General features: G+C 40.6%; 1 protein-coding gene across 1 annotated transcript in view; it reads right to left on the reverse strand.

Moving 5' to 3' along the window:
* Positions 1 to 18989, reverse strand: part of EFL1 (elongation factor like GTPase 1) — a 601029-nt gene that overhangs the window by 86441 nt on the left and 495599 nt on the right. Inside the window, exon 18 of the mRNA XM_089676417.1 lies at positions 7453 to 8441. Within this exon, the coding sequence (XP_089532543.1) occupies positions 7453 to 8441 (989 nt within the window). The remainder of the gene's footprint in view (positions 1 to 7452; positions 8442 to 18989) is intronic.

The raw sequence follows: 18989 nt of genomic DNA on the forward strand, positions 1-18989 counted from the left end.
TCTGGAGGAACCCTTGCCTTCCGCAGAACCCTGGCAAGAATCGCTGCTCTAACATGGGCAAAATAAGTTCTAACCTACAGCAGTCCTCTCCACCCTCCATTCTCTACACATCATTTCAACTAGTCCTCAGTCATATAAACAAACAGAACTAACTAGTGAGTACTGACCTGGAACAAGTACACAACCAGTGAAGTCTGAGGAATCTGAATCTCAAACCGACAGTGGATATAAAAAGTCTACACAGCCGTGTTGAGACATAGATAAATCAGTTCAGAACTTTTTCCACCTTTAATGTAACCTATAAACTGTACAACACAGTTGAACAACAAACTGAAATATTTTACGTGGAGGGAAGTAAAAATAAAAACCTAAAATATTATGGTTGCATAAGTGTGCACACCCTTTAACTAATACTTTGTTGAAGCACCTTTTGATTTTATTCCAGCACTCAGTCTTTTTGGGTATGAGTCTATCAGCATGGTACATCTTGACTTGGCAATATTTGGCCATTCTTCCTTGCAAAAACACTCCAAATCGGTCAGACTGTGAGGGCATCTCCTGTGCACAGCCCTCTTCAGACCAACCCACAGATTTTCTATCAGACTCAGGTCTGGGCTCTGGCTGGGCGATTTCAAAACTTTAATCTTCTTCTGGTGAAGCCATTCCTTTGTTGATCTTGATGTATGCTTTGGGTCATTGTCATGCTGAAAGATGAAGTTCCTCTTCATGTTCAGCTTTCTAGCAGAAGCCTGAAGGGTTTGTGCCAATATTGACTGCTATTTGGAACTGTTCACAATTCCCAGTTCCAGCTGAAGAAAAACAGCCCCAAAGCATGATGTTGCCACCACCATGTTTCACTGTGGGTATGGTGTTCTTTTGGTGATGTGCAGTGTTGTTTTTGCGCCAAACATATCTTTTGGAATTATGGCCAAAAAGTTCAACCTTAGTTTCCTCAGACCATAACACTTTTTCCCACATGCTTTTGGGAGACTTCAGATGTATTTTTGCAAAATTTAGCTGGGCTTGGATGTTTTTCTTCGTAAGAAAAGGCTTCCTTCTTACCACTCTACCCCTTAGCCCAGACATATGAAGAATACAGGAGATTGTTGTCACATGTACCACACAGCCAGTACTTGCCAGATATTCCTGCAGCTCCTTTAATGTTGCTGTAGGCCTCTTGGCCGCCTCCCAGACCAGTTTTCTTCTAATTTTTTCACCAATTTTGGAAGGACCTCCTATTCTTGGTAATGTCACTGTTGCACCATATTTTCTCCACTTGATGATGACTGTCTTCACTGTGTTCCATGGTCTATCTAATGCCTTGGAAAGTCTTTTGTACCCTTCTCCTGACTGATACCTTTTAACAATGAGATCCCTCTGAAGCTTTGGAAGCTCTCTATGGACAATGGCTTTTGCTGTAGGATGCGACTAAGAAAATGTTAGAAAAGACCTACTAGAACAGAGGCACTTTAAATAATGGCAGGTGTGTACTGACTTCTATTTAACAGTATTTTGAATGTGATTGCTTAATTCTGAACACAGCTACATCCCCAGTTATAAGAGGGTGTGCACACTTATGCAACTGCATTATATTTAGTTTTTTATGTTTTCTCCCCCTCCCCCTTAAAAGATTTCAGTTTGTTTTTCAATTGAGTTGTACAGTTTATAGGTCACATTAATTGTGGAAAAAGTTCTGAAATTATTTATCTTTGTGTCATTTTTTTTTTTTTATCACAGAAACCTGACATTTTAACAGGGGTGTAGACTTTTTATAACCACTGTAAATGCTTTTAGCAGTGGCTAAGTGGTGGGTCAATGATCGAAATGACAGCCCTGCAAACTGTACCTTTAAAAATGACAGCTTACATATTTCCAGGCTCACCTTAAATCTAGTATTCCTTGCCTAGACACATGACATTCTCCTTTATCCCCAGACATCAGCTAAAACTCATAATTATTCTTGTTGTCAGGGGGGTCATTTACTTTTTGCCTTTGGCAGATCAAGAAGTGCTAAAAGATTTACTAGGGTAAATTTGAACATATTTACATCATGGTCATGTGAATGTATTTTGTGTTTTTGCCACAGGAATCTGAAGTTCTTCTTTAAGAACTCAATACATTTCTGCACAGTGCTACTCAGAGGAGGAGTGGATAGATGTGGACAGTGAGCTGCATTTTATGATGCTGCCAATCAAACATGTTTTTAGTCAAGGTGAGCTGGAGGGGGAGATGCTTGGGTTCCTTACAAGAGGAAAATTACACCGTTAGATTGTTTTTTGTGTCATCATCCAATGAGGAGACAGATGCAGATGGAAGCTGATAAGCTGCATGGTGCCTAGGGACACCAACATCCTGGCTATGCAGTACGACAGGAAAGTGTGATTCACCATAATGAACTATAAAGAACCATAAATCAATTGGCAGATTAAACAACTAAGAATATGCAATTCAATTGTGCACTTATCTATTTTGCTAGAGTTAAACTTACAGAGTTGCCCACATAATGAATTCCTTAAAGCCTAGGTTTAATCAAAAGAGTTTTTAAAAAACCAGCACAAGGGACATTAATCACAGTGTACGTGATGTGTCCATTGGGCTGATGACTACAGAATTAGTTGAAATCTTCCGATTTTGTGTTAGCAAAAATCACTCTATGAATGGATGAGGAAGACCTGTCTTTAATCCCTTGTCCTCCATTCAGAGATCAGGTTTTATTCATGGAAGCTCCAGTACAGCTTCTATAAATGGAGATGTGCAGAAATGTGGGTGTAGTTGGTACTCTTGATGCGTGCATATGACATAACTCTCAGCTCTTGTAACCCACAGGGTACCAGAGGACTATGAATGAGGAAAAAACAAAGAGAAGGCGCACAGGCCTAGGCCAGAGCCACTCTCTGAGGAAGAGGCAAGTCCTCGAAACGCGTCAGCCTATTGGATGTCTACATTCCCCATTACGGACTGTTACTCAGCGCAGTGTAGACCCAGCTGTTCTTTTATGATGTGCCTTGACTATATTGTCGTTTGTGAGTACAACACATATTTTATTTCTTATTAAACAATTTTTATGGTAATGCACTAGGCCCGTGCGCCCTCTCTTTGTTCTTTCCTCATTCAGTATATTTGGATTCCCCCGGTCTGTTGAGGGCAGCAAGGTGTGCATCTTCCAGGACATTCTTAATGTGGTTGCAGCCTGCATTGAGTCCATCCCCAAGCGCAGGAGCATTTGTGTTTGCTGGTTCACCAGAGGACTATTGCAGGTGGGCGTGGGTGGTGGGGGGAGGGATAAGGGGACAGAAGATTTCAGCTAATTCTGCAACCATCAGCACAAGGGACACATTGTACTGACTGTAAGTAATGCCTCTTGTGCAGATTTAAAAAGAAAAATCTGTTTTGACTAAATGTAGTCTTTAAAGCGGACCTATTCATAGAACCTAGCGTTTGACTGTCTAATGTGGTACTTATCATACGTGTATGTGGCAAAGCTAACAGTAAAAATGTATCTTTTAACACATAATTCTAAAGCAGAATCAGCAGAGCGCTTCCGTGTGTATGACAGTGCCTAGATACCACTTATTCTTGTAGCCTCATGGGACCTTAGCAGAGGTTGTATACCATCAGAGTAGTACACAAAAATATCAATATAAAAAAATCACAGCATTCTGTTTTATGTAGATTTTACACAGCGCCCCAACTTTTTTGGTATTGGTGTTGTACAAGTAGTGTCACTTATTAGCTGCTCCAAAAATTTTAAGCGGAATAAATCAGAGAAACATGTACATCTCACTTATAAATAAGATACATTCTCTCTTAAGCCTTTAATTACTAAATTTCAGCAGCATTCTAAGCTGTTAGCCTTAAGCAATAATTATACATGTGCTTATTTGCCCTGTTTATAAAGCACAATTTTCTACATTGTGAGAATTGTATTCTGTTGTATGCTACTCTTTTTGCAGAGTTAACGGATACAAAATAGATTAATTTCCCAGGTGCATCACCCACTGACATATCAATGGCTTCAGATGATTGAATCTGAATTCAGTGAATTTAAAGTAGAAGGTTAGGCTTTGCAACAGCCCACCTTTTAAATGCTGCATCCCTACTGCTCCCCATAGTGCTGCAGAAAATTTAGCATAATTGAAAATTTGAAGTAATTCTAAAGGTGGACTTTTTTTTACCTTTAGTTATTCTATGCATGAAGGTAAAAGCCTTCTGGGCGTAGCTTCCCCTTCAGCCCCCCTTTGACTTACTTGAGTCCCATCTCCATCCAGTGATGTACACAAGAGCCTCAGCTGTTCTAAGACTCTCTCTTCTCATTGGCTCAGCCAGCAGTGGGAGCCGTTGGCTCCTGCTGCCAATCACAGCCAGTGAGCCAATGAGGAGAGAGCAAGGGGGTGGGCCTAAGCCACATTCTGTGTGTCCATTCACAGAAGCATGGCTCAGAAGTAGGCCTGCTTGAGTGCCCCCATAGCAAGTGGGGGACCCAAAAAGAAGATAATTGGGGCTGCTCTGTGAAAAAAACACATTTAAAAAAATTTAACCATTAGAATCACTTTAACCACTTCCCGTCCGGCCCATGTACATAAACGGCCGGACGGGAGCAGTGCAGGAGCGGGTTGCTGTTCATAAATGGCGCCCACATTTATAAGCTGTGCGAGCTCCCTGGGAGGACATAGTGGAACACTAATTGCTGCTGAAAGGGGCCTCTGTGTGAGGTTCCGATCATGTGATCACTGATTGGCCAATCAGTGATCACATGAAGAGTAGTATGCAAGATGTCACTTCTGACATCATTGCTTACTACTTGTGAAATCTGTGAATGATCACAAAGATCACATGGTACAAGGCTATTCACAACAGCCTTGTACCATTTGACAAGCTGTGAGCAATAACAGCTCTTACAGTATTTCTCAATGGCTGCAAGAATGCAGCCAGAGAGAAGGAGAAATGATTGCTTTTACATCCTTTATGGGTGTAAAAGCAATCAGTGTAAAAAAATAATAAAAATGTAAAAATTATAATTTTTGGTTATGAACTAATTTGTTTTTGTTTTTTTTTACTAAAAAGATAACCGAGTAAATTTGGGCCAAGATTTATGAAGAAAGATTATTTATTTGCAAAATTTTATAAGAACACTTTTTTTCCAAAATTTTTGGACATTTTCATTTATATAGCAAAAAAATAAAAATCCCAGTGGTGAATAAATACCACCAAAATAAATTTTATCTGTCTCAAAAAAATGCTAAAAAATTCATATGGGTACAGTGTTGCATGACCGCACAATTGTCATTCAAAGTGTGATAGAGCTGAAAGCTGAAAATTGGCCCGGGCAAGAAGGGGGTAAAAGTGTCCAGACTTGAAGTGGTTAAATACTTTTTTAAATCTTTGTTTGACTATGCAGTCAATGACCGTGCAAAGCTCGGTGCCTTCTGTTTGATGTCCAGCTGATGAGAGCGAACTTTCTCTTAATCAGACAATGTTGCAGAGAAGAGAACTCCAATGGGCTAGTCAAGCCAGAAAAAGCATCATAAAAATGTTTCTGCCTAAAAACGCTCTTCTGCAAATATATCTCTAAATGCCCTAATGTGAATGGACACATAGGCTGTATAGAGTTTATACGGTTGATACAAAGCTTATACAGGCTGAAGAAACAAAAAAAAAAAAGCCAAATGCCTGTATGAGAAGCATTTTATATGCCCAGTGTGCACTTGATAATGCAACGTGAAGACAAAAACCTGCAGAAGATATTGTAGGGAACCTTCTCCAAATAAAGTTAACACAGGACATTTTCACAGCAATGTTCAGGCAATTTAAACCACTTAACTGCAAAAATGACCACATATATAATTTAATGAAAGTCCAGTCTTCTATTGTCTTTGGTCTTAAAAGTAGCAAGGAACATTTTTTTTTTAGCAAAACAGGTGCCCTGCCAGATGGATTAGACACTGCTATATACTTACATAGAATGGTGAGTGCTGCTCCTCACTTTCTAGGAAGCTAAGAGCCAATATTCCAGACTTCACATCAACAACTACCTATTGGTGTATCTGAGACTGCAGTTTGACTGGAGAGTTAACAAAATCTTCAAGAGTTTGAAAGTGTGAGTGGAAGGTCCATGGAAGGTGACCTTCTTGTCATATTACTACATACAGAAAGCTCTCAATAATCTACGGAAGTTTTTAAACAATGGAAATGCACTTTAAGAGGACCCTGAACCTGCACAGTACAACAGAGGTACCTTGACTGTAGCCCTCTGATGTGGCCCATCACTTCATACTCTGGGATAGTGTGTCGCCAAGCCTAGATTGTGGGTTTCCGACTCGCCAATCAAGAAAATCAGAGTGGAAGGAGCCGAAAACGGAAGCGGAGGAAGCAAGTGGCAGTAGAGTGAGCAGGAGCCACATAAGACGATGCTGTCTCTGTAGTTCTGCCTCCTGTCCCAGGCAGAGTGATACCAAGTGCACTTCACCTGGGGGCTTTCTAGCAGCCTGGAGAGCAATTCCAGCAGAAGCTGGAAGAAAAAAAGTCCAGTTTATTAAACATCATATAGTTTTGCAATGGGCAGTTTAGAATATTTAAAAAATGGTTATTAGGCTACTTTCAATCTGATCTGCCGGTGCACCTGTGACTTTCCAGCGGGTTAGCTGTACTGAGCCATAGACTTCTATTATATCCTGCGGGTTTGGTGTGATTTCTGAAAGCGCATCAAACTCCTGAATGTACGAGTTTTGGTGCGCTTTCAAAAAGTGCAACACACAGGCATGCCATGATAGAAGTCTATGGCAAAGAACGGCTAACCCGCAAGAAAACCGCAGTGCATCAGTGTGAAAGCAGCCTTATAGGGGGCTCAGGACAGTAAGGGCTTGTTTAAATTTGCAGATTGGGGGGGGGAGGTAAAACCCCTTTGTTGAGATGTGTTTCTACCACCACCCCATCAACCATTGGGTGTAGCGTCAGGGGCCGCAATGGTGACCCTGCCCCGTGCTCCAGGAGGACTGTACGGCCTCCCCGTAACATTCTGTTTTACACTTGGACAGGAGGGGCGGTGGGGGCAGCATTTTCCTCCTGCAACCGATGAAAGCCGGCTTCTCCTCCTCTCCCTCCCTCTGGCATGCAATGGCTGCAGAAGGAAAATGTTCATTATGCAATTCAAAATAAAAAATGTGCAATTCTGAACCATTTCATTTCATTGTGGCCCGCGAACGGTTACCAAATCACTTAAGTGGCCCTAGCTCTTCAAAAAGTTGAACACCCTTTCAATACAATATATCAAATCTGTGTCTAAACAAACATAGAGAATATATAAACGCCTGTCTAGCTACATCACGCATCGTAACAGGAATACATAGACTCTCAAACAGGTGCTCGCAATCATATTAACTGTCATTTTCAGTAATAAAGGAATAATTGTTACAAGACATTATCAGAGTTTATGGAAGAACAATTTTCACCTACCCAAGACTTCTGCTGTGGCCATAATATCACAGGTGTACATTGCTGCCATAAGCCTTTGGGGTTGTACTTGGAAAGCATAACGACATGCTTCCTTCATTGTGGCAATTAACTGTCCAGAAAATGGTCCATAGCAATCTGAAAGCAGCACATCTCCTTTATGTTTATTGGATTTGTCTTGAGCTTTTGAACCCTCCAGGCTATCTTCTAAGATGTCTTTTCCATCAGTGGTTTTTCTTGCACCATCATTAGTAGATTCAACATTTGAAGCCTCTTCAACCTCTGATGGTTTTATTTCTTCTGAGACTTGCCTTTCTAGAATCAAAGATTTACACATATTGAGTCTCTCCACAATGAAACAGACACCCATTAGAGGTTCTTCACACATAGGTCCAGCTAGGGTTGCAAGCTGAAATCCACTAACAATGCTGTTATCAACGTTCCGATAAATACCTTGTTTGGATACTTTTTCAAGGCATTGCCAGACAGATGGAATTTCATAACCTTCAATGTGATTTAACAAAATATTTGGCCCATAGCGACGTGGACCAAATGACCAAATCTGGTTGACAGCATTTCTCCACCTTCTACCCTGTAAATGCTGCTCTAGCTGACCTTTGAATTCTTGAATTCTACTAATTGTTGTATCATTTACACTAGCATTGCTGCCTTCATTTATAGCCAAGTTAACTTGCTCCATGGTTCGAATCAAGTCACTGTTTTTCTCTAGTAGCTGGGTGACCTCTTCTGGAAGTGGCATTGCTCTGACACGGAGAGTGGCCAGTTTATTTGGTGTGGTTACAGTCACAAAGCCATCTGCATCAATCTGGACTCCCTCAGGCACCTTACTTTGCTCTTCTTTCTGGTGTATGACGGCCACTTTTTGCTGCTTTCCAATTTCTTCATTTACCATGTCTACTTTTGGTGGCCTGATTATAGTTTCCCGAAAAGGAATAATTGGGGCTGATGCGCTCACCTGAATTTTGGCAAACCTACAATCAATACAAAAACAAAATAAAATATTTTAAGAAGAAAACCAGAAAATCTATTATATATTCTTCCCCACAAATAAACGACTAAACATACATTCATATGTAGGTAATTTAAGGCCCATCCTCACACATAACTGTAAAGACATAGAAACAACAATTTTATGTGTGTCATGTTCACACCAGAATGCAGTGTTTCAGAGCTGTGCTATATAATGCAACATGTTTGTCAGGCTCATCCACCTTACCAACCATTCAGTGTGTGCCACCAGTCTCTGCAAATCCCTGCATCGGCTGTCACTCACCCAACAAAGTAAATTAAAAATACTAACAATAATTTACAAAGCCATGCACAACTCTGACCCTTCTTTATCACTAACCTAGTCTCAAAATACCAACCAAATTACTCTTTTCGTTCCTCCCAAGACCTCCTGCTCTCTAGTTTCCTTGTCACCTCCTCCCCATGCTTGATGCCTCCAGGACTTTTCCTGAGCCTCTCCCATCCTATGGAAATCCCTACTCCAAAATGTCCAACTATACTATCCACATTAAAGCGATCCCTGAAAACTTTTCTCTTGAGAGAAGACTATCCTGCTTCCTCCTAACAACTGTACTTTTATTTTCTCAATCAGCTCATCCCCCACAGCTATTACCTTTTGGATCACTTGACCATCCCCTTTTAGATTGTAAGCTCTAATGGGCAAGGCACTTTGATTCCTCCTGTATTGAATTGTATTGTAACTGTACTGTTTGCCCTCACGTTGTAAAGCACAGCACAAACTGTTGGCACTATATACAGTGGGGATCGAAAGTTTGGGCACCCCAGTTAAAAATTTGTATTAATGTGCATAAAGAAGCCAAGGAAAGATGGAAAAATCTCCAAAAGGCATCAAATTACAGATTAGACATTCTTATAATATGTCAACAAAAGTTAGATTTTATTTCCATCATTTACACTTTCAAAATAACAGAAAACAAAAAAATGGTGTCTGCAAAAGTTTGGGCACCCTGCAGGGTTAATATCTTGTACTGCCCCCTTTGGCAAGTATCACAGCTTGTAAACGCTTTTTGTAGCCAGCCAAGAGTCTTTCAATTCTTGTTTGAGGTATCTTTGCCCATTCTTCCTTACAAAAGTCTTCCAGTTCTTTGAGATTTCTGGGCTGTCTGTCACGCACTGCTCTTTTAAGGTCTATCCATAGATTTTCAATTATGTTGAGGTCAGGAGATTGTGAAGGCCATGGCAAAACCTTCAGTTTACGCCTCTTGATGTAATCCCCCGTGGATTTCGAGGTGTGTTTAGGATCATTATCCATTTGTAGAAGCCATCCTCTCTTTAACTTCAGCTTTTTCACAGATGGCATCAAGTTACCATCCAAAATTTGCTGAAATTTTATTGAATCCATTTTTCCTTCTACTCGTGAGATGTTCCCTGTGCCACTGGCTGCAACACAACCCCAAAGCATGATTGATCCAACCCCATGCTTAACAGTTGGACAGAGGTTCTTTTCATTAAATTCTGTGCTCTTCTTCTCCAAACGTACCTTTGCTCATTCCGGCCAAAAAGTTCAATTTTAACCTCATCGGTTCACAGAACTCGTTTCCAAAATGCACCAGGTTTGTCTATATGTTCATTTGCAAAGTTCAAACGATGATTTTTGTGGTGAGGACGTAGAAGAGGTTTTCTTCTGATGACTTTTCCATGAAGACCATATTTGTACAAGTATCTCTTTATAGTGGAATAGTGTACCACAACTCCAGTGTCTGCCAGATCTTTCTGGAGGGATCGTCCAGTCAAACGTGGGTTTTGAATTGTTTTTCTCACAATCCTGCGAGCTGTTCTGTCTGATATTTTTCTTGGTCTTCCAGATCTTGCTTTAACTTCCACTGTTCCTGATGACTGCAATTTCTTAATTACATTCCAAACAGAGGATATTGACATCTGAAAATGCTTTGCTGGCTACAAAAAACGTTTACAAGCTGTGATACTTGCCAAAGGGGGCAGTGCAAGATATTAACTCTGCAGGGTGCCCAAACTTTTCCAGACGCCATTTTTTTGTTTTCTGTTATTTTGAAAGTGTAAATGATGGAAATAAAATCTAACTTTTGTTGACATATTATAAGAATGTCTAATCTGTAATTTGATGCCTTTTGGAGATTTTTCCATCTTTCCTTGGCTTCTTTATGCACATTAATACAAATTTTTAACTGGGGTGCCCAAACTTTCGATCCCCACTGTGTATCCTGTATAACAATAATATCGCACCTCTCTGGATGGCCCTGCATGTCACTGCACAGCAAGAGCAAAGCACCACGCAACTGTGCAGTGACATAAATGAAGTGTCACTTTGTGCACTTCAAATAAAGTTTAAATTAAAAAAAAGGAAGCTGAATGGAATTGCAGCCCAAACTGGAAAACTGCAGTAGTTTAGTGTGTGGGGTAGTGTGAATGGGACCTTATAGAAGTCTGCAGTTATCAGCTCAGTTCAAAATGTTCAAATACTAAAAGTTCAAAAACAATTCCTTATTTAATTATTTACTTATAAAACATATTTATTTAAATATTATAGCTTTTCAATGATATTGTAATCTAAGATAAAGCAATCAATTAATGGTGCAGACTGGCTGTGAGAGCATAATTTTAAACCTTAAAGCGGAGTTGCACTCACGCTGTCAAAAAATAAAAGTCAGTAGCTACAAAAACTGTAGCTGCTGACTTTTAAAAAACAGCCACTTACCTGTCCCTCGGTCCCGTGGTGTGTCCCCTGCAGCTCGTGTTACCGGTCGTCCTGTATTCCAGGAGGCCAGCATCTTCAGTGTGGGAACCCGGCTGTGATAGCTTGCAGCTTCACAGCCGGGTACCCACTGCACATGCGTGAGTAGTGCTGTGCTTTGTGAATGGCCCTGTAGTCTTCTGGGACCTGTAACGTGTCCCAAAAGCCTACAGGGAGGGAGGACACCTTCCATTTCCAATTGCCATGGTGCTCGGACCGGAAGTGGGAGCGAATACGGGTACCCGCTCCCCCAAGGTACCAATCCTTAATGGGGAGCGGGGGAACAGTCCTTAAAGCGGAACTTCCCCTTTTGGGTGGAGCTCCGCTTTAAATAAGGAATTTGTACAGATATGACTCAAATTTAGTTCCAAACCTATCTCCCCCTCTCTAGATCATGTCTCAGCATTCATTTTTTTTTCTTTTACGTCGTTCATGTAGTTAGAAACAGCTTTTGTTACTCCCTATGATATAATTACCGGGCTTCTAAAATTCTTGCAGGGGTTGAGAGGCCAGATCTTATTAGCACACCCCCAAAACTGCACCTCCCATGAGCCCTCTCCCTACACCCAGAGTAATGGCAAGCTCTTCGGAATTAAGGCAGCAGCAACGTTTTGCTGGGAAAGAAATAAAAGTAGGCACTGGAAGAGGGACAGAGATGGGTGGGGGAAAGGATAAGTTCTGTAGTCCAGCAGACAGGGCTGATAGTGCTACCTGGGAATTTAGAGCGGCAAATGCACTGTATTATTGGGAGATCAAAAGGTTTTGTTTTTTCTTAGCACTTTCAGTGTTTTTCAAACAATAAAAAAATTAGGGATATTGGAATGTTTTGCAGAGAGGGACTGCATTTTTATTTTGCCCTGGCATACACTTTAAAGTGAATCCATAGCCAAAATATTAATTTCTAGGTTTCGATACAGAATGGGTTTGACTTTTTTTCTTTCTGAGTCCCATTGTAAAAACTTTCCTCCACTTTCTGTCCTGGAGAAAAAAGATAGAGTAAGAAAAAATCTCTTAAAAGTGAGGAATGACCCCCTATTAGACAGCTGACACGGGAACAGCTGTCCATATTGAAAGATCTTCACTCAACTTTTGTTCTGGGGACAAAAACAAAATTTCCCATAATTTCTGTCCCAATGACAATGACCATCAAGAAAATTACAGACAATGAATACACGGAGAGTCTTTTTTTTTTCAACCAGCAGGTTGAAGCAAATCTGACAGATTCCTGTGTTCATACAAGCGATGTGGGAAGCCCCCCGCTGCAATATTGTATTCTGACAGATGGGACTCCCCCATCAGAATACACTGATCAGTGCTGCAGTGGATGATCAAATCCTGGTTTTCTAGCAGAACCGTTCGACAGAAACTCGTCTAACTACCGGCTTCTGTTGCACAGAAAGATATACAATTTCAATATGTGTATAGACTGCTTTAGAAAGAACATTCCCTTCTCTATCCATAAAAAAGTTCTAGATACCTATACCTATAGATGCAAAACACACAAACTTCTGGCAACAAGTAGGCACTGCAAATGATAAAAAATGTACTAAATAGACATAGCAATAAAACTTTATCAGTTATCACAGGAAAATGCTTCATTTAATGAAAAAGATTTTCCATGGAAGTAAAACATCTCAATATATCCAGAGGTGTACTGAGGGATGGGTGATGCCAAAACTAGCAGTGATGGTGTACAAACACCCAAACAGAGCTTAGGGTTCAAAATCTGCACTTACTGCCTGCTTTTTTAGGAGTTCTATGGTCACAGTACAGCTGTTCTCAAAAGTTTTCATACCCTGGCAAAAATAGTAAAATTTTGGCATTGATATTGAAAGTATGATTGATCATGCCAAAACACTGTCTTTTATTTAAGGATAGTGATCATATGAAGCCTTTTATTATCACATACAGTAGTTGTTTGGTTCCTTTTTAAATCACAATGATAACAGAAATCACCCAAATAACCCCAATCAAAAGTTTCCATCCATTCTCTAAAATGACTTTGTTAGCTGTGTAGATGCACTGAGCAGGCTAGATACTGAGCCATGGGGAGCATAAAAGAACTGTCAAAAGTCCTGCGTACCAAGGTATAGGAACTTTATAAAGATGGAAAAGGATATAAAAAGGTATCCAAATAATTGAATATGCCAGTCAGTACTGTTCAATCACTTATTAAGAAGAGAAACATTCAGGGATCTCTTGATACCAAGCCAAGGTCAGGTAGAACAAGAAAGATTACAGCCACAACTGCCAGAAGAATTGTTCAGGATACAGAGAAAAACCCCACAGGTATCCTCGGGAGAAATACGGGCTGCTCTGGAAAAAAGATGTTGTGGTTGTTTCAAGGAGCACAATAGAAAAATGAGCTGCATGGTCAAGTTGCCAGAAAGAATCCTTTACTGCGCCAATGCCACAAAAAAATATGGCTGAAAACACCTTGACATGCCTCACAGCTTCTGACACACTGGAGCGACGAGACCAAAATAGAGGTTTATGGTCACAACCATAAGCACTATGTTTCAAGAGGGGTCAACAAGGTCTATAGTGACCAGAATACCATCCCCACTGTAAAGCATGGTGGTGACTTACTGATGTTTTGGTGGTGTGTGAGCTCTAGAGGCATGGGGAATCTTGTAAATATTGATGGCTGATGAATGCAGCATGCTATCAGAAAATACTGGCAGACAATTGGCATTCTTCTGCACGAAGGCTGTGCCTGGGACGTTCATGGATTTTCCAGGATGAACATGACCTTAAGCACTAGGCTAAATTGACCTTCCAGTGGTTACAGTAGAAAAAGGTGAAGGTTCTGGAGTGTCCTGACCTTAATATCATCGAGCCACTCTGGGGAGATCCTAAATGTGTGGTTCATGCAAGACAACCAAAGACTTTGCATGACCAGGAGGCATTTTGCCAAGACGAATGGGCAGCTCTACCATCTGCAAGAATTTGGGGCCTTATAGACAACTATTACAAATGACTGCATGCTGTCATTGATGCTAAAGGGGGCAATACACATTATTAACTAAGGGTAGCAAGACTTTTGAACAGGGATCATTTCATTTCTTTTCTTGATGCAATATTTTGTTTTAGGATTGTGCTATGCTGTTATGTCCTACAGTTGAATATAAATTCCATAAGAAATAAAAGAAATGTGCTTTGCTTGCTCACTCATGTTTTCTTTAAAAATGGTATATCCTGTATATTATCAACTCTCCAAGGGTATGCAAAATTTTAAGTACAACTGTACACACTTTTATAACAACATTGTAATAACAATACAATATTTATTATTGATAATCCAATATAAGCTTACTTGGAAAATCCCCTTTCATGTTGTGAGTGCTGCCTGTCTGCTGGCCGTCTCTTTCCACAACTTCCTGGATTCCCTGCATACATGTAGCTTCTCTTCTGCTGTTTCCTTTAAATTTCTAAGGACTACATATCCCATGGTACCTTGCTGCATGCAAACTGTGATTGCTGTACTGATTCCGCCTCCTGAAACTCCTCCTCTTAGCAACTCTATAGTTCAGAAGGCAGGCTCTGTGAAATGTGTGACACAGCAGTGCCTACTCACAGGATATAGTGAATATGCATCACAGAATTCTAGGAAGTAAATAAGTGGGATCTTCACAAAGTTTGCAAACTTCAAGATCATTTAGAATAAAAGGAGTATGCTAGAAATAATTGAAATGCAATGTTCAAACAAATATATGTTTTTCAATTTTGACTATAGATATGCTCTAGGATAGACTCAAAAAAGAGAGCAATGTTGCACACTATGGAGTTGATTTACTAAAACTGGAGAGTGCAAAATCTGGTGCAGCTGTGCCTGGCAGCCAATCAGCTTCTAACTTTGACTTGTTCAATAAAGCTTTGACAATAAAACCTGGAACCTGATTGGTTTCTGTGCAGAGCTGCACCAGATTTTGCACTCTTCAGTTTTAGTAAATCAACTCCATAGTGTGCAACATTGCTCTCTTTTTTGAGTCTGTCTTAGGTGTCCTTTTATCATGCAGCGGTAAATGACCGCTGCTCAGTTCTCCGGCATTCTCGGAGAACACAGTTCTCCTGGAAATGCCTTTTTATGAAGCGGTGTAGATCAGTTCTTCGAATGAAGGGAGGAGCGATCTACAAACACTTTCAAAGCTGGTTACTATAATCTTGCAGTGTACATTATCGTTGCTTCGTTTGCGGTTCCCCCGATTCTCCACCTCTGGGCTGGAGAATCTAGAGAGAGAACACAGATCACCAGTGAAGGGCAGACATCGCTCCTTCATACATTGGCCATCTGTGTGCTGAGATGATCAGAGGAGAACATGTTCTCCGCTGATCATCTCTGTTTCCTAAACCACTAATGATCAGAGATCAGCGACGATCCTCAGGATCGTCGCTGATCTCGGTTTCATAAAAGGACACCTTAGAGCGGCTGGTGAGCAACATGGACATTGCATAGCCGTTGGCGCTCCTTACAAGTTAATGAGCTCAGTGTTTCACATCATGGAATGGCAACCCCAGATGTGCAAAGAAAAATCCATCAACCCACTCACAACAATCAAAAATAGGTATTCATTTATGTGATTGTAACAAAAAAAAGCAAAAAAAAAAATAGGAAAAGTTTTCCAGGATTGAAGAACCTGCAGCTGGCAGAGCATGAAGCTCCCTGAAAGCAGGAGACCTGCACTGGCTTATGTTGTGTGAGCTCTTTGATAGGAACAGCAGCATCTAAGCAAGCAAACGTATTCATCTGGCAAAAAGACGCATCCCTGAAAAGGGAAGCACGATTTGGCTGTTAGTTACCAAGTGAACTGTTAATGTGCTTTCCATGTGCGGGAAAATAAAAAGGGAAACAAAAAACCCATGCAGGAAAAACATTAACAGGACGCAACACAATGTCTAAGTATAGAAGTCAGTCAGTAGAAGAGAACGGACACCTGTGGGGAAGGTGGTAAAGAACAAATTTCCTTCCTAGCATGGTGCAGCAAAATGTCTCCAGTACATACAAGTGCCTTATTATTAATCCTGAAATGTGCCTGCTACAAAGCCATTACATCATCAGGGTATGGCTGCATATATGTATACATCATCCCTCGCCCTCGGATCCTGAGGCCTACAATTACCTAAACGCTGGGGGAAGCCATGTTATTAAAGTGCCTGCACATTCTCATTTCTGTTTGACTGCAATAAGCAAATACATATGGAAAAAAACATACAAAATTTCCCCAGGCATGCATATATTATTCAGTATCACAGCAACACAGACATTTTGTAAGTATTTTAATAAGTACAGATGTCAGGATGTAACCTTTGTGTTGCTGTTATATTAAGATGTTTGGGACGGTGTCATATAAGTAGAGTCAGCCCATCATATGACAGCTGTTGAAGGACCAGCAGACAAAAATATAGTTATTTTATGTGAAAGCATTCACAAATATGTACATAGAGGATATATACTATGTGTGTGTGTACAGTGAAGGAAATAAGTATTTGATCCCCTGCTGATTTTGAATGTTTGCCCACTCACAAAGAAATGATCAGTCTAAAAATCGAATGGTAGGTGTATTGTAACACTGAGAGACAGAATAGCAACAAAAAATTCTAAAGAAATGCATGTCTAACAAATTATGCACTGATTTGCATATTCATAAGGGAAATAAGTATTTGATCCCCTATCATTCAGCAGGATTTCTGGCTACCAGGTGTCTTTCATACAGGTAACAAGCTATTAGAAGCAGTCTCTTAAAGGGAGTGCTGCTAATCTCATTTTGTTACCTGTATAAAAGACACCTGTCCACAGGAGCAATCAAACAATCAGATTCCAAACTCTCCACCACGGCAAAGACCAAAGAGCTGTCCAAGGATGTCAGGGACAAGATTGTAGACCTACACAAGGCTGGACTGGGCTACCAAACTATCGCCAAGCAGCTTGGTGAGAGGGTGACAACAGTTGGTGCAATCATACGCAAATGGAAGAAACACAAAACAACTGTCAGTCTCCCTAGGTCTGGTGCACCATGCAAGATCTCACCTCGTGGAGTGTCAATGATCATGAGAACAGTGAGGAATCATCCCTACCATTCGATTTTTAGACTGATCATTTCTTTGTGAGTGGGCAAACATTCAAAATCAGCAGGGGATCAAATACTTATTTCCTTCACTGTAGATATATATATATATATATATATATATATATACACACACACACACACACAGTGGTACCTCGGTTTACGAATGCCTCAGTTAACGTAATTTTCGGTTTACGAATGAAAATCCATTGAAAATAATGCCTTGGTTTACAAATTTGTTACTAATTTTTTTCACAATAGAAAGTGTATGTCGGTGCCGATTTTTAAATGCAATTGACGACTTTTTGTTTTCTTCACTATAGTTCACAAGATTAGCGGTCACTTTCTCTGGAGTTACAGGAAACTTTGTTTCTTTTAAGAAACTAAAAGAAAACATTGTTTCTTTTAACGTGGGGAAATAAACTAAAAGAAAACTTTCTCTCTTTTAGCTGGGGGGAAGTGACAGCTGAATTTCTGAAGAAAGTGAAGGAAAAAAAAAAAAGCAGTAATTACATTTAAAAACCAGCACAATAAATAAAAAAAATGGCTCTGGTATGGATTTTGAGGGGAACTCCCACGCTAAAATTAAAAAAAAATGGAATGGCGGTCTCCCCCAAAATCCATACCAGACCCTTATCCGAGCATGCAGCCCGGCAGGTCAGGAAAGGGGGGAAGGAATGAGCACCCCCCCTCCTGAACCATACCAGGCCACATGCCCTCAACATGGGGGGGTACTTTGGGGCAGGGGGGGCTCCCCCCCAAAGCACCTTGTCCCCATGTTCATGGGGACGAGGGCCTCTTCCCCACAACCCTGGCCATTGGTTGTGGGGGTCTGCAGGCAGGGGGCTTATCGGAATCTGGAAGCCCCCTTTAATAAGGGGGCCCCCAGATCCTGGCCCTCCCCCTATGTGAATGAGTATGGGGTACGTTGTACCACTACTCATTCACAAAAAACAAAAAGGGTTGTGTGAAAAAAGCCAGGACACGGTCTTTGACAAGTCCTTTATTAAAAGAAAAAACTAAAAGAATGTCCCCCACAATAAATCCAATGTCAATCACCAGGTGATGTGTATTTGTGTAATGAGGGAGGGTGTGGCCTAAGGATATCTACCCTGTGCATAATTATTAGGCAGTTTCTTTTCCTCAGGCAAAATGAGCCAAAAAAGAGATTTAACTGACTCTGAAAAGTCAAACATTTTAAAAATGTGTCTTTTTTTTCTCAACACAATTCTTGCGACTCTGTTGATGATTTGGTCAGAAAAACTCACTTGTCTAATAATTGTTCACACAGTGTACACACGCACACACACACACCGATCAGCCATAACATTGACCACTGACAGGTAAAGTGAATAACATGGGATATATTAGGCAGCAAGTGAACATGTTTTCCTTGAAGTCGATGTGTTGAAAGCAGAAAAAAATGGGCAAGTGTAGGGATTTGAGTAACTTTGACAAGGTCCAAATTGTAATGGCTAGACCAGGGCTCGACAAATCCCAGGAACCACAGACTTCAATGGAAAAATGCCTCCCATAGACTTCAATGGGAAAACGTCTCCCATACACTTCAATGTGAAAATGCCGCCCATAGACTTTGATGAGAAACTACCTCCTATAGACTTTGATGCGAAAACACCTCCCATGCAAAAACCCCTGTCAATAGCAATCATATGTGAACATTTATCTCTGCATGCCAATCTACTCTATCACTTGCG

The sequence above is a fragment of the Staurois parvus genome, unplaced genomic scaffold (assembly GCF_062004578.1).
Source record: "Staurois parvus isolate SC_StPar_1 unplaced genomic scaffold, SC_StPar_1.0 ptg000168l, whole genome shotgun sequence".
NCBI lineage: Eukaryota > Metazoa > Chordata > Amphibia > Anura > Ranidae > Staurois > Staurois parvus.